The following is a 17,599-nucleotide window of genomic DNA, read 5'->3' as shown; positions in this document are numbered from 1 at the left end:
TAGTAGCGCTGCGAACAAGATTTTTCCTGGAAAAAATCGGTGAGCCTCTTAACTTTTTTGCCAATTTTGTCGCTTAAAAATCCACCTAAAGTAATGTGAGGCAGAGAGCAGATTTATTTAGACATTTTTATTTTTCAAGCTGTTCAGACCTGCCTGGAAACTGTCCTGCTAGTGAGATAAGTTATCTAGCTTGTTGATTTTACCATGTAATAAAAAAAATGGTAGATATCTTTATATAATTTAGCAAATAGCCTTACCCATCCATCACATGGATGTTGTGGCAGTTGGACATTCTGGTTAGACTATTCATTGTACGGATTTGTGAAGGACACACTGCTGGCTACCAATTGTGTACTTTTTTCTGTTGTAGAGATGGATGGAGACTATGGCTCCCTGCTTTTGAGGGCATGAACACACAGGAGGAATATTTGCTGTATATACCCAGACCACGTATGAATACCCAGACCACGAGGAGATGGATGATGAGATGGAACCTGATCCCCAACCAAGACAATCAACTGCATGTATATATATATATATATATATATGTGTGTGTGTGTGTATGAATGTGTGTGTGTGTGTGTGTTGTTTGTTTCTATTTCTCATATGGCTGAAACTCACAGTAACACTAACACTGTTACTCTTATTATTTTGGGATGGCTAGCCATTCTCGCACACGTTCCAAGTCATCAAGAAAGTGTAAACACTTTCTTATCCCTCGTACTCTGAAATCGATTCACAGGCACCAAAACCTCTCCCATTTAAGCCTAGCCGTCCATTCAGTATTGACCTAGGTAGCATGCGTCAGGCTGTGCAGTCAACCTTCAATATGATGTTGTGAGAAATTGACTTTTTCATGCTATTTTTACTCAGGCTGTAGTTGCTCCCAACCGTCAGGGGTGGGAGCTCGTCCTAAACTGTCCATCATAGTCCAGCTACCAAGGAGCTTGGATGGAGGTGACCCCCAATTAATTGTAAAAATTTCTTGGGTCGCTCATTTACATGGGGTTTTCAATTCTCCCTGATTCCCATCATCATTGGGGAACCAACTCACTTCAGGGCTCGTGGGCGAGGGGATTTATCTCGCAATGACCGCTACAAGGTTCTTTTAGCAGCTCTACGTGTAGACCCTACCACAGAGGATAATCAGGATCGCCTTAGGAAGTTGCTTTATCTTATGGATCACCTCAAACAAAAATGCCAGCAGCTCTTTCAGCCTAACCAAAATCTCGAAATAGATGAACATATGGCCATATGCATATTGCTAACAGTTAGATTAAATGCCCCACCCCTTTTCCACACTGAGCTCATCTGGATTTTGTCATCTAACTTCCTGTTTTATTGAAGCTACTGAGAGAAGTCGATCAAAATGGATTAGAGTATGTCAAAAATTAGGTCAATTATTTTTTTTAGGTTAATTGGCCCTGGCAGATCACATTCAGACAGCTATGACACAATGCACTTTTTTTATTATGCAAGCGTTTCATTGTTATATGTGTAATTCTGCTTAATGTTTAGGTTTCAACTTGTTAATAATTTGTGTTAAAATGTGTAGTCGATATGAAATTCCGAACAGTGACAGCTTATAGTATTATTACACAAGTAAGTTCAACATTAAAGAAAATTACAATTGTATTTTTTTTAATTAGTTTGTCACCCTACATTTTTTAGAGGCTTAAATGTGATTAAAATAGTTGTAAACAGAATATAAAATAAAACACTTTCACGTGTGCGTATATAAATATAACTGCACCCCTCCCTCTGTCCCAATTTAATGCTCAAAAAATCTGCTTACCTCGACTATAATACAATGGGTGAATGACATGAGAAGATGGTCAGACGTGTTGTACGCAGGGCCGTTGCAAGGAATTATGGGCCCCTAGGTGCCCATAATTTGGGGCTACTAGAATAATTTCCACCTTTCACCCCACTATCTATGGCCCTGGCTGTACGAGATAATTTCAATGATTTTGTGTTGTCTCTTGGAGTTTCATGAGCACAGAGGTACATCAGTATGTCCACAGCTTGAAGGTAGGATCTTGTGTATTTATGAATGAAGTACTCTGGTTTAAAATCTCCCCGCTCTGATTCCAGTTCTTATTACATCCCTTGAACACATTAAAATACTCATGATAGCTTTTGACAACTCTATAACTGGTAAATCCACTTTGCTAGTTAATTACACTTTGCCATGAACATCACAGATATCTACAGAGAACCACTAGAAAGGAAGTTCCAGTTTCTGTAGCACATAAGGGAAACAGTTATGACACATACTATTGTATTGTGACTCTAACCATTGGCTTTCAAATAAGTTTCAGTTAGGATGCCAGTGGTGTTGTCCTAAAGTTAGGACACTTATTTATGATTTTTGGCAAGTTAGGATGTAGTTAAGATAAGATAATGCTTTAAGGACATGTTGTTCTGTTTTTTTATTTAGATCCTAACCTAAATTGCCATAGTAACATAACAAATAAGATAGGATTCCAAAGTTAGGATGTTTCTGTAATATGCCCCCAGATCTGAATGAGACATCTCAAATGAGATACATTTTGGCTGTGTCACATAAACAAGATTGGTTTTACTTCAAAGTAGAAAAGGTTTCATTTTATTTCAACATAAAAAAGAAATCTACAAACATGTCAACTAGTAGCCACTTTAATGATTCAGTCATACACAACACAATTTAAAAGGAGTCCAAGGGAATAAGTAGGTTGCAGTTTATTTAAAACAATCAGTCCAGCATCAAGCACATGTATTGTGAACTAAATACTTTTTGTCAATTTAATTGGTTTGTCAGATTGTAGTCTATATGGCATTGAATTACTGGCATGTGCTCAACTCATTTCTTATTAATTAGTAACTTTATGTTAAAAAATATTAGTGAGCACACTTTATCTTTTGGTGTATGCATAGACAAGCCCAGCTGACTTTGGGTTTTCATTACTGTTGGGATTTCAAATTATTTGAGATGATAATCCGAGATCTCTAACTAGACAAAAGTTCCAGGATTAGAAAACTAATCACAGTAAAATTACCCCACGACTACACCTGTTTTTGGTTGGTTCAAGTATTAAACCCTGGGCTGGATTAGTAATCTGGCATACCAGCATTTTCCCGGTGGGCAAATGCACTTTGGGGCCAATCAGGGGCGGACTGGCCATCGGGAGAACTGGGACTAATGCCGAGTTTACACTACACGATTTTAAGCCCGATTTTCGCTCGCCGACAGTTTTGTGGAGATCGTCGACAAAAGCCTGAAATCGTAGGCAAATTGGAGCTCGCTCCCGTGAGAGACGATCGCAATGTATAAATGATCAAAGACGCGATCTGAGAGAATCGCAGACATGTCGCCGATGTCAGCGAGATATCTAGAATGTTAAAAATCTGGACCTGTCTGCAATTCCAACTATGTTATGAAATATGTTTTGACTGAATACAACTGCAGCGTTGACCTACAGCCAATGAGAGAGCAAGAAACGGGGCATGGGAAGTTTCAGTGGGAGGAGTCCTCATGTACCTGCAACAGAACATCAACTAGCATGGATGCAGTATCAAGAAAGTCTCATTGGACCGAAGAAATGGAGGAAAAATTAGTGGAATATTGACAAGAGCACCAGTGCCTATTTGATGTTTCATCTGAACCTTACCACAACCGGTTGGAGAAAGAGAAGAGTTGGAGAGAAACTGCCAATTCTCTTGGACAGTCAGGTAAGCAAATAGGTCGATTTTTCAATAGAAGGTACTTTTTCATATTGTAACCAATAAAACATACGATGCCTTGAGGCGATTAAAAACATACACATCATATTCTGAAATGCATAACATATGATCATGCATTTGTTTTCGTATCTTGTATCACTTCTCGTGTGGATTCTGTTGTGAAATGTAATTTGTAGTCCAGGCAGAGTGAAATATTTTGTAATGTGTTCACCCCTGTCGCCGATTCCTCGTGTAATTTCAAAATGGCATGACTTCCATGACAAGACAGACAGTTGTGTAATATGAACGGTACCACGATCCGACGTCTTTGAAAGTCGTGTAGTGTGTAGGAGGCATAAGATGAAATGAGCCACCGCGTTATGCAGAACGGGCCACAAAACTGTGCGATATGCCGAAGGGGCAGCGATATACAGAAAAGGAGTCTTCCTAGTCCACCCCTGAAACCTAATGATCTTAGAATCTTTTATAGGTCTTCAACTATGCATTTTGCAAAGAACAAATTTGATGCACCTACATTTGTACTGAAAAACAATCTGTGCATTACAATACAGTCTTGAGGTCAAACAAGAGCAAACAATGGTTCAAATTCCACTGAATGAAGAATTTACATCAGTTTGTATATTCAGTTTCAGACCAGTGTGTGTGAATATAATTAGTCTCCAAGTGCTTCACAGTTTGAGCTACTTTCTGAACAAAGAAGTTGGTGCCTAGATATTGAAGGAAAAAAAAATAATGGTCTCATAAGATGCCAATCTTGGGCGAGGTGTATGATGTAACAGCCTGTGAAGAAAAGAACAGCCTATTAGGTGAACTTGAAATCCACAATGGCTTCTGCAATAAATAGACTCATTGTGAGAGCAAATTAAGACTTATAAGTATAAGCTTCATTAACTTGCCACTGAAATTTGTACACATTGGCTTAACAGCTTTTCTTTAAAGTGTATATCACACACACAATTGCATTTTAAACTAATAAACACAATTTATGAAAACATTAAGTTGGAACAAACCTTTGTGTCTTCAACTTCAGGTGACACTGACATTCTACATCTACTATGTTTTCCAAGTTGAAATTCAACCATAATGTAAAGTCAGTCATTACTCAATAGCATTTTTTGCTGTTTTTGTTGTTTATAGAAGTTAAATAAAAAAAAAAAAAACATCATGACAATGGACAGACAAGATGAAGACAACATGTTTTATTTTGGAAACATTGATAATTCTTTTAAATAAGTGTGGCGGTTATTGTTTCAAAATCTAGCTTGGAAAAACAGGGACTTTTACTCGGCTCCTTTATCAATATTGATAAGTAAAAAAAACGAAAGAAAGAAAAACAGTTTAAACGTTTTTCAAATGTTTCACTAAAGTACTGAATTAAACATTTGTGCATGTGTGTATAAATGTGCAGGTGTATGGTGACTGTTTAGGGCTAAAAGCTTTTAAACAAATAAAGAGAACCACAACAAAAAATGCAAAACTTGTTATAAAAAAATAACAATAAAAAAGCTATTATTGGCATTTCTATTTCAATGAAGGAGTTTTCCCCGAACATATATTATATATACTCCATCATAATTTTATATATTTTCAAATAGAACATTTTTGTTCTCCAATTTCTTCTCAATACATCCTAATTAATTTTGGCCTTAATTTGACATGAACCAAGTCAATTATTATCAAAAAGTTATTAACATATGAAAGTGGGTATGAAATTATTATTTTTTTCATTCCCAAACTGTCTTTACTTTCAAAACTTATATCAAAGCCTTAAATTGGTGTGAGACACTCGTGCATGGGTGTGCTGCACTTAGGGTTTAATTCTATGTTGATGTCACATGATGATATTGAAAAACTACATTGATTTGAGTGTATTAGGTTAATGACTGTCTACAAAGGAAACATAATATTTTGAATGATCAATGCCATTAATATATATATATATATATATAAATAAATAATAATATTAATAATTTATTGTTCTTTGACAAATCAGAAATGCTTCTATTGATAGTAGTTCAGTTGTTGAACAAGTAATTTAACACACGTCATTTGAGTTAACACAATGTTTGGATGCTATGAATATGAATTTTTGTCAAAATCCATCAGTTTTCCTAAACAACAGCAACTAAAATATTTTTGCAAAAAAATAAATAAATAAAAAAATTATACATAAATAAAAATAATAATTATATATATAATTTAGATAGATAGATATATTATTTATATATAGATATGTAAAGATCTCATAGTTTGATTTAGATTTATCACAGAGGGTCCATTATTAATTTTGATATATTTTATCATGCAATTAATTAATAAACATCAAACTATATAGGGAAGGGCGAGGGCTTAACTGTCATTCCATTTATTATAATTTTTTTCATTTAAACCTATATCTACAATAAATCAGTCTTGAGTTCATTGCTGTTCCTACAGTATTTGTAAAGTCACTCATTTTAAAATGATAAAGAAAACATGCATGCAAAATCTTAATATTAAAGTCTCTTAAATGGCAAAAATTGTGGATAGAAAGTTTTTGCTGAAAGTTATTTTTGTTTTGTTTTGCTGAAAGGCATTTCTAATAAATAAAAAAGACAACTTTTGGTAGCAAAAAATGAACATAAAATGCATGCACTACAACAGTTGTAACTCAACCGATTTGGCTGATTTTTACATACATGTCTCATATGTGGCATTGCTACATAGTATGTACTGAAAGTACTAATTCACATTTATTCATGTATATGAAAATTTAACAGTCTATATTTCATAACTCTTAATGCAATATTTTGCAATCCTAAATAAGTCATCTTAAAAAAGGCAATGCACTTTAATAAGGAGTACAAGTTAAAGCAATTTCATCACAGTCACTTCCTATGTTACTGTATTGAAGTCCTCCTTTGGAAATGTTTACATCTGCAGGTTGTTTTGATAAATGTGACTTTAAAATGTCCTTTTTATTATCATGCTGGTGTATATCTCCGGTCCATATTTTCATATTTCATTGAAGCCCATTCGTACTGATCCAGGATTGCACTATTTTCTAGAAGTCTACATGATGGAGATAGTGTATGATGGAAGATGAGAAAAAAAACACACACAGCATTGCACATTACACAATATGAAACAACACACAAAATTATTTGCGCTGCACAAACATAATAAAAATCAGTGCATTACTAATATGAAGAAGCAGTTGTGTAGATTATTAAGGCTGAAAATAATCTATTACATATTTAAAAGTAAAAAAGTAAAAGTTTTAGGCATATTGATGATTTATTTTTATTTCAAAGTGTCAAAGATAAAAGACATTCTACGACAGTGCTATTTTTTGTTCACAATCTGTTATTAAGCAATTTCCTGTCACTGTTGTTGAATAATAACTGGAAGTGTACATAAAATATGCATGAATGGTCTTCAGTAAGGGTTCAGGTTCGACTGGCCCCAATGGAAACTGCTTTTTAACATCTTGTGCACATTGTAAGGAGTGTCTGAATTTGCTTTACATTGGAACATAAACACCTATTTTGATATGCTAATAAAAATCAACACATTGATTCCATTCAAATAACATACAAAAACAAATTTAAGGAAGCAAATATGACAAGCAGCATATGAAAGAAACTCACTAAAAAGCAAGATGGTCACATCTTAATGGCAATGTCAAAGGAATGTGGTTAAAAAAATAAATATTAAAATAAATAAAAATTGACACTGACTTTGTGTAAAGAGTGATTACACAATCAAGTACAGAAATGAAATTTAGTGTGTTTAAAGGTTTCTTACCTTCAGATTGTCTCTTACACCCTAGTTGTGTTGTACTCAGATTCATGTTTGTTTAGAGACCCAATGAGGCAGAACCTGGAATATTATTGCTTGTATGTTTAATATCATGATATTTGTTGCATAAGGAATTATAATGCACATTTATTTGTGTTTTGATTAAGCTCTCTTGTACGGAAGAGGATTAGGGCCAAGCAATAATAAAAAAATAAAACCATCTCGAGAATAAAGTCATTATAATGCTTGATTAAACTTAACGAGTTTAATCTCGCATTATAATGACTTTATTCTCGATATTTAATGAGTTTATTCTCAAGATTGTATTTCGACTTTTTTTCTCGAAATTTAACGAGTTTAATCTCGCATTATAATGACTTTATTCTCGATATATAATGAGTTTATTCTCAAGAATGTATTTCGACTTTTTTTCTCGAAATTTAACGAGTTTAATCTCGCATTATAATGACTTTATTCTCGATATTTAATGAGTTTATTCTCAAGATTGTATTTCGACTTTTTTCTCGAAATTTAACGAGTTTAATCTCGCATTATAATGACTTTATTCTCGATATTTAATGAGTTTATTCTCAAGATTGTATTTCGACTTTTTTTCTCGAAATTTAACGAGTTTAATCTTGCATTAAAATGACTTTATTCTCGATATTTAATGAGTTTATTCTCAAGATATGTATTTCGAACTTATTTTTTCTCAAGAATATTTAACTCGATGAGTTTAATCTTGCATTATAATGACTTTAATCTCGAGATGGCTTTATTTTTTTTTTATTATTGCTTGGCCCTAATCCTCTTCCATACTCTTGCATACTGTCATTATATAAAAAAAATCATGCCATAATGTGCATGTACTATACATGATCATCTTCTCCTTTTTACATTCAAAATTACTTTGTAAACTCCATAAACTATTCTAAAAGACTTCAAGCATTGAAGGTACAAAACTATTATCTCCATTTGCTTTTTCAGTCCTGTTTGTGATAACAGGATCACCCTAGATCTTTTAAAAGATAAATCCCACTATTTGAGTTTCTATGGATATTTTATTAGTCAATCATGTGCAATGTGTAAAACAGATAAAAAAAATGTCATATCTAAACACTCTTGTTAAAATAGAAGCACTTCTCTTAATTTCAAATATGATATTCTGATTGAAAAATAATTATAAGGAGGTCTATGTTCATCTCAGAGTTTCATTGAAGTTTAAGCAGCACATTGTCTACAGCTGAACATGTACATATAGAAATGTCAGCCTCTGACCATGATTATTGTCTCAATGTCAAAAAGGGAACATCAAAGCAAAAAAAAAAAAAGAAGGAAAGAAAGAAGGAAAGCAAAGCTTGAACAAAACTCAATGAGGAGCTGAGAAGAAGAGCTAAAGAGGAATAAAGATGAAAGTGGGGGTAAATCGTTCCAACATATGCATTGTAATGAAGTTTCTTCCTAAAAAATCAATAGATACTGACCGCTGCACTGCTTTCTCATGTCTGGACAACCTGTGGCTGGTGGTGGGCACCTCCTCCAGGTCATCATCTAGGTCACAGGCATCTGCAGCATCATGTGAGTAGGTGTGTCTCATTACCAGAATGTTCCGCCGGTTGCTTTGTGGAGGAAGTGGCCGCAACTGTTGAGGCGGGAGGTCTGTCAATATGGCTGCTGCCGCCTCACGGGGACTCAGGTTGGTGCGGCTGCCCTTGGCACTGGATAGCTGCGAGGAACCGCAGTGATGCTCGTGTACACAGCGTGAGGAGGCACTCCTTAGTTTGTGGTAGCTCTCAAAGTCCTCGACCAACTCGGCCATGTCCGCTGAGGTGGCAGCCGCGCTGCGGAGAGTGCACAGTTCGTAATGTGGCAGCTCTTGGAACACCTCCTGGAACATGGTGGGGTCAAAGTCCTCACGTCTCAGGATATATTTCTTTCTTGGCTGTTTGATTTGAACAATCACTGATACAACAAGTAGGATCAGTACAATGCAGCATGTTACACCGATGATGGTGCCATTTGTGTTATTGAGGTTGTCCAGGATATTGGCTTTCCGTTTTTCTGCAAAACGCATAAGGAAGCAAAACTATATTATTGCAATTTTTTTAGAAGAAAGTGAGAGTAATGCTTGCCCTTGTCAAACCATGATGCCATGATGCAATTTAATTTCTATGGTGTTCTGAATCTTTTTTAGTATGTTGCTATGTAATTGCACACATAACGGGTGGTTGCTGGGTGGTTTCTTAGGGTAGTTTCACATAATAGTACATTTTAAGTGAACCAAACCTAGTTAAGTTAAAGTGAACCAGAAAGTTAACCAGCCACAAATGACCTCAGTGCTTTTGGTGATCACAATGAAAGTGGACTTAAAAGAGGACCCAGTTTCTTTTTTGGTCCTCTTCACATTAACATGGTCTCAGACCCCTTGTTGTTCATACAAATTGTCATAATTCTTAAAGTTCACGTATTCTTATTACAGATAGGCCTACACCTTAAGTAGCAATTCATTGATGTTTAACTTGAATATAATACTATTTCATATAATAAAATGGGACTATATGATTATTTTTAAGGCTATAAAGAATATTTATTTTTTCCATAAAAAATTATTGCACAGGGATATAATTACATAAAAAGTAATATTTTATATATCATATATATCATATCATTATGAAACCCAGACAACCATAAATTACATTACATTATGCAATAGTAATAATGTTAACTTTATTTCTGTCCTAAATTCTTCACTCTCTCACATTATGTCAATGCTCTCAGATAAAACCTACAAGCCCTTATTTAGCATGAAGGAAAACATTTTAAATTGTTTGTGCATTTGAAAATATGTTTCTTTATCATCTCGAGAGTAATGGAGCAAGCAAGCGTCTCCTCCTGCATGTCATTTACATTGTGTGTATGAGCCAAGAACATTTGCCATTGCTCAAATAAAATTAAAGTGAAAATATAAAAATCCCTGCTTGTATTTTCGTGGGAGTTTGGCGCAAACCTCCATAGATGTACACCCATCAGCGCACTGTAATGCGGTTCATCTTAACGTGCTGCTCTGCTCTGAATGCAGTTGGTCCATTCATTTTAGGTGCTCAAATAACATAACAAGAATGGAATATGAGACACAAAAACATGTCATGGTAATCATAATATATATATATATATATGGCAATTTGAAGCGAATATATATATATATATATATATACGCTTCAAATTGCCATATGTGGACAGTAAATTTGGACTGAAATATGAAGTATGTAATGCAGCTATATATGGCAAGCAAATATATAAGAGGTGCTTATATCATAAACTGAAAAGCGGACTGGTACCTCTTCACTTTCACATCCCACAAATCAATCGAACCACAAAAGAACCCACAAACGAACAGCCACAAATGAACCGAAATGGTTTGCTTTTGGGTCCTTTTAGGGGGGTCTGAGACCATGTGGGTTATTCACATACACATGTTATACCACTCTGAGAACACTTGGAGTGCTCAAACGAACTAATGTTGGCAATGTGATGCGTATTTGTATTTTGTTGTAATTGTGGTCTGACACATTTTGGAATACAACAATGCAAAAACTCAAGCTTGTGTAGAGTATGTTTCTGCTTTTAGTGTTAGTTGATTTGTTCAAATCGCTAACCCCAAGTAGGGACAATAGAAAAAGTGAAACAGAGAGAAAGAGAGAAAGTCAAAAAGAGAAAGTCAGAAACTGCACAGAATGAGTAAATCATTCTAATGGATCAAGTCTGACATTTATGTACCACAGTGAGTATATAACATCTGAGCTGGCTTTGGTTCAAGAGAGTGTATAGAGTTGTACGGTGTACAAGCTCTAAACCATTGTATTTTATAGTTATCGATAGATCTGGAAATTTAGTAGTGTCTATAAATTACTACTGTGGAAAACAAGCCGAGCTGAAATGACACTGCAATACAATGACTCTCAAAAGTATATTCAACATTCAGTTAATTTAGCATGGACAGCTTATGGGAAATAGAAGCACATTTATTGCCAAATCGCAATAAGAAATTGCTGTTATTATTAAAATCTAGCCTTAGCCACAGTCATTCAGATATACCAATGAATTTCTGGTGGCCAACTCATTATTCCCAATGGCACTATAATGGTGCATGCAAAGCCAAAAAAATTCAATAAAATAAAAATCTGGTGGTCATAAAAAAATATAGAAAAAAGGTGACACTTGAGGTGTTTTGGCCCGCAATAGGAACTGAATGGGAAATACTAAAATACAGAGATTTTTTTTTTTTTCAAATAAAAAATAAATCAGACACATTGCAGAACACAACCACACACAAATTAAGGGGTGAGACTATAAAACATCTTCAATGCACAAAACAAATGCAAACACACACGCACACATACATGCAGGTTTGTTGGATTACATTAGTGATCTCTCATTGACTTCCATTGAATTCATTTCAGGCTAATGATATTTTCTATTTCCAAACTCTACCCATAAACTTAAACCCTAACATCACACAAATATGTGCACATAACTAGATTTGAAGATCAACATCATCTGACCCATTTAAGAATGTTTCGGATTGTATACAAATTAAGTTCAATCGACAGCTTTTGTGGCATAATGTTGATTACCACAAAAAATGATATCGACTCGTCCTTCCTTTTGTTTAAAAAAAGCAAAAATTAAGGTTACAGTTAAGCACTTACAATGAAAGAGAATGTGGCCACATTTTGGAGGGTTTAAACACAGAAATATTATAATTTTATAAAAAATAATTGTATACATTACATTAATTCTTCTTTTAAAACTTGTTTGTTATTTGAGCTGTAAAGTTGTTTAAAGTGAATACAGTTTTTTTTTTTTTTTTTAAGTTGTTGTCATTTATACAGTTATTTTAGGATTTGTTGACAATGCAACGTCATGGTAATGAAGTTTTCTGTGTAAATAACATTACACAGAAAATGTTGGGTGATTCTTTTCACACAAAAATCTGGTTTACACACTTTTCCTTAATGTCTTGTGGCTATATATATATATATATATATACTGCTATATATATATATATATATATCAGTGGTGGGCCGTGCATTAAAATTCTATGCCTTCAGTGTGATTCATGCCATTAAGAAAACACAGTTTCACAATGAATAAGACACTCCATGTCTTTGGGCATCATAAATTATGTTGCAGCTAATAATTGACAAATAAAATTGATATTTTAAAAACACATCCATGCACGAAAGCCAGAACTGAAAAAGGCACGTAATGCTCAAGCAAGCCTAATTTTTTTTTTTTTTTTTTTTGTTTTTTTGAAGCATTAACAGAAAGCATTAACAGAAAGAAAATACAATTAAAGTTAGAGCTTTCCCCCCCATTATAACCCGTTCCGCCACAATAATTAACCATACATTACATACAAGTTAAGACAACAATAGTAATAATAATTTGAAGAAAAAAATAAATAAATTAATAATAAAAAAAAATACAAAAAAAATAAAAATAAATAAATAAAAGATATATACATAAATAGCCAAAAAATAAAATTATTGTTCCGTGGTCCGTACATAGTTATAAAAACCCCAATTGGTGATCATATTTAACATTGATCAATAAGTGGGAGAGTCTTCATCTTCTCAAAATATGAAATCATGGGTTGCCATGTCTTATAAAAATTGTCAACAGATCCTTTCATTAAATATTTAATTTTCTCTAATTTTAAGTATGATACTAGATCACATAACCACATTGAGGCTTTAGGCGGGTTTGTTGACTTCCACTCCAATAATATTCTCCTTCTCGCTAATAAGGTGGCAAAAGCAATAAAATTTTTTACTTTATTTGTCAATGATACTCCATGTTCTGGTACTCCAAAAATAGCAACTTCAACACTGGGTTTTATATCCAAGCTAAGGCATCATTTAATGTTTTAAATATGAATGTCCAATAGTCACTCAGCTTTTGACAAGCCCAAAACATATGAAAAAAGTCTACCTTGTCACCTTTGCATCGATCACACAAGTCATCAACATTTGGATACATTTTTGAAAGTCTACATTTTGTGTAATAGGCACGGTGGAGGACTTTATGTTGTATAAGGCTGAGGTGTGCACAAGAGGTTGATCCATTTACTCTATTAAGAGCCTCATCCCAAACTTCGTCAGGTATTTCACTTCCTATGTCCTTTACCCACTCACCTCTTATTCTGTCAATTAAAACATCATTTGAGGACATAACCATCTTATATATTGCTGCAATTTGACCCTTAAGAAAAGTAGGAGACAATAGAATTTTATCCAATAGTGAAGTAGGTGGCAGGTCAGGGAAAGTTGAGCTCTGAGATTGAACAAAATGTCGGACTTGAAAGTAACGAAATAGGTTGGACTGTGACAAATGGAATTTCTCTGAGAGGTCATTGAAACTGGCAAAAGTGTTGTTTATATAAAAATCACTACACCTGGCCAAGCCTATCCTTTGCCATTGTGCATACGTGAGATCTATTTTACCAGCAGGAAACAAATGGTTATTACAGAGAGGGCTTAGCATAGAAAAGTTGCTGAGTTTATGCCTTTGTCTAAACTGTGACCAAATTTTAAGCGTAGAGCGTACTACTGGGCTTGAAGAGTATTTAGAGGGAGAGAATCGTAGCTTCATTGTTATTAGAGCAGAAAGCGATGTAGAAATACAAGTATTTGCCTCCGCCTTACACCAATCAACCTCAGGGGAAGTATACCAACAAATAATTTTTTGAAGATTTGCGGCCCAGTAGTAGCCCATAAGATTAGGAAGAGCTAAGCCTCCCTGGGGCCTTTGCCTTTCGAGGAGCTCCTTACGAATTCTAGGGTTCTTTCCCCCCCACAAGAATGATAATATGGGTTTATTTACTGAACGGGAAAATGTTTTTGGGAGAAAAACTGGAAGTGAACGAAATAAGTATAAGAATCTAGGTAAGATATTCATTTTTATACAATTTACTCTGCCTGCTAGAGACAAATGTAATGCATCCCATCTCTGAAGATCAGACTTAATATTACTTATGAGTGGTAAAAAAATTGTTTGCATATAAACCTGAGAAAGTACGAGTAATATGAACTCCCAAATATTTAAAACCAGATTGAGAGATGCGAAATGGGAGGGATGCAGCCTTAATTTGTAAAGCAAGAGGGTTAATAAGGAAACATTCACTTTTAGAAAGGTTAAGTTTGTATCCTGAAAAACTGCCAAAAACAGATAGCTTCTGCACTATTTTTGGGACATTTTCAACTGGATTTGAAATGTATAACAACAGGTCATCAGCATATAAAGAAACCCTATGTTCCATCCCCATTCGATCAATGCCCTGTATAGACTGCAAGGATTTAAGCATAATGGAAAGTGGCACTATCGCTAATGCAAAAAGAAGAGGGCTTAAAGGGCAACCCTGTCTTGTGCCCCTTAATATTGGAAAAAATTGTGAACGTATTTTGTTTGTTATAACAGATACTTTAGGGTTAGAATACAATAATTTGTCCCAGGATATAAATTTTGGCCCGAAACCAAATCTCTCCAATACTGCGAATAGATAGCTCCACTCTATCAAATGCCTTCTCTGCGTCCAGGGATACCACCACCTCTGGGGCATCCCTGGATGCAGGAGAATACAAAATACCAAGAAGCCTCCTTAAGTTGGTAAATGAGTGGCGACCCCTAATAAACCCTGTCTGATCTGGGGATATTATTTCTGGAATAACAGTATCTATTCTAGAGGCCAACGATTTGGCAAGAATTTTAACATCAACATTTAACAAAGAGATTGGTCTGTAGGAGTTGCACTCTAGTGGATCTTTTCCAGGCTTCAAAATGAGTGTAAGAAATGCTTCTGTGAGGGACTGTGGCAATTCTGTACTGTTTAAAGAATTCTCAAACATTTTCAGGAGAAGCAGGGCTAATTTGGGAGCAAAAGCTTTATAAAATTCGACAGGATAACCGTCTGGGCCAGGGGTTTTGCCATTTTGCATTGCATTAATAGAATCTAAAATCTCTTGCAGCTCAATTGGCTGTTCTAATCTTTCTTTATAATCTGGATTAATTGTCTGGATATTCAGGTCATTCAAAAAGGCTGACATACCTGATATATCCCCGGGAAATTATTAAGTATATAAATTTGAATAAATTTTATTAAAAGTTTCATTAATTTCTTTAGGATCCACTGTCAATTGTTGTGATGCGTTGCGAATCTGTGGAATTAACCTGGAAGCTTGACACTTTATCTGATGTGATAATAAACGGCCCGCTTTTTCCCCATGTTCATAAAAATTCCCTTTAGACCAAAGCAGATTTTGTTGAGTTTTTTCAATTGATATCTGATCGTATTGTGCTTTAATTTCCACTATTTTTTTGAGCAGTTCTTCAGAAGGGGATAGAGAGAGTTGTTGATCTAATTTTTCTATCGAATCAATTAATTGTTGTAGTTTTGCATTTTTCTTTTTATTACTGGATACAGAATAAGATATAATTTCACCTCTGATGACAACTTTAAATGTCTCCCATAAAATCAGTGGTGATACCGTTTCTGAAGCATTTGTGAGCAAGAAGTTATCCATCGCCACTGATATATGTCTGTGGAAATTTTTATCTGCCAACAGGGTAGAGTTGAATCGCCAAGTAGGGCGTTGGGTACAATGCTGAATAAAACGTAGATCAAGGAGCAATGGTGCATGATCTGATATTATAATTGCTGAATATTGAGTATTTTCCACTGAAGGAAAAAGTGTCTTATCTATAAAAAAATAGTCTATTTTTGAGTATGAAGAATGGACATGGGAAAAATAAGAGAATTCTTTCTTTTGCGGTAATAAAAATCTCCACGGATCCAGACAACCCGTTTGTGCCATGAAAGTAGAGAGAGCTTGGGACATTTTAGACTGGAATGTGGTTTTCGGATTCGAACGATCTAGGATTGGGTTGATAACACAATTCAGATCCCCACCAAAAATTAATTGATGTGAGTTTAAGTTGGGTAAAAGTGAAATAATTTTATAAATGAAATTAACATCATACCAATTGGGGGCGTAAACACATACCAGGGCAACAGGGGTGTGAAATAAATGACCTGTCACAATGACAAAACGTCCCTGGGGGTCTGAAACACATTTGGAAGTATGAAACTGTACTTTCTTATGAATTAGAATTGCTGTTCCTCTTGCTTTACTGTTGAAGTGAGAATGAAAAACTTGACCAATCCAGGGTTTTTTGAGTCTCATATGATATGTTACCAGTAGATGTGTTTCTTGTAGAAATACTATTTCAGTATTCAATTTTTTAAGATGAGCAAAGATACGAGCTCTTTTATTTGGCCCATTCATACCTTTAACGTTCCAGCTAGTGAACCGAATTGAAGACCCTCCTGTACTATTTGAATCACACATTAATCAATCGTTAGGTTATAAAAGAATAATGAATATGACGACCACGTCTCCAACGCATGACAAGCAAGTAAGAGAAAGGTAAAGAAAAGAAAAAAAGGAAAAAAAAAAAAAAAAAAAAGAAAGAAGAAAAAAAATGGCGGTTACCCTCCCCACCCTGAAGAAACTGAACTTTTCCTATATTTGCCTCAAGAACAGAGACAAATTGCAGGCCGCCATTGTCAAACCCCCAGTAATCCCTCAACTGACTTAAAACCATCCCAACCTCTAAGGAGCAACCCAACCTTTAATCTTAAGTATCATTCTCAGTGCGTTAAAACACCTTTGTGAATAAAGTCTTTACTCAGTAGAGTTAATGTCTATGTCACAGAACCATCAGCGATTTTAGTTAAGTTTAGAACAACAAACTATTTGCGAAGCCACAAAAAAAAAAAAAAAAAAAAAAAATAGAAATAATAATAACCAGAAATCAGATAAATAAAAGAATTGGTTGTAAAGTGTTTATACCTTTTTAAATGATTTTTAAAAAAAAAAAAAAAAAAACACCCCTCAAAGGGAAACTTTGAGCGTAAAATAAACAAATAGAATAATCCTGGAAATCCTAAACATTGATACGTTGATCGTAGAACTGTTTTGCCTCCTCCGGTGTGTTGAATATGAAAGTTTCTTCATTAAAAGTCACTCTCAGACGA

The 17,599-nt window shown here is 34.6% G+C and overlaps 1 protein-coding gene across 3 annotated transcripts in view; it reads right to left on the bottom strand.

Annotated features, from left to right (window-relative positions):
* Positions 1-2,792: 2,792 nt before the first annotated feature.
* The window catches only part of LOC127634996 (neuropilin and tolloid-like protein 1), a 169,918-nt gene continuing 155,111 nt past the window's right edge, over positions 2,793-17,599 (bottom strand). The window contains exons 9-11 of one of the 3 annotated variants that reach the window (XM_052114802.1): positions 8,988-9,564; positions 7,510-7,584; positions 2,793-4,503 (exon numbers count right to left, since the gene is read on the bottom strand). In XM_052114802.1, coding sequence (XP_051970762.1) covers positions 7,524-7,584; positions 8,988-9,564 — 638 coding nt within the window. In that variant the 3' untranslated portion in view covers positions 2,793-4,503; positions 7,510-7,523. Of the gene's footprint in view, positions 4,504-6,686; positions 6,775-7,509; positions 7,585-8,987; positions 9,565-17,599 lie in introns of those variants that run through there. The other 2 variants (XM_052114803.1, XM_052114801.1) reach the window with 2 other exon arrangements.

This window comes from Xyrauchen texanus, chromosome 42, assembly GCF_025860055.1.
Source record: "Xyrauchen texanus isolate HMW12.3.18 chromosome 42, RBS_HiC_50CHRs, whole genome shotgun sequence".
In the NCBI taxonomy this organism is placed as follows: domain Eukaryota; kingdom Metazoa; phylum Chordata; class Actinopteri; order Cypriniformes; family Catostomidae; genus Xyrauchen; species Xyrauchen texanus.
The sequence above is the reverse complement of the archived record's forward strand: the minus strand, read 5'-3'. Positions and strand labels throughout refer to the sequence as shown.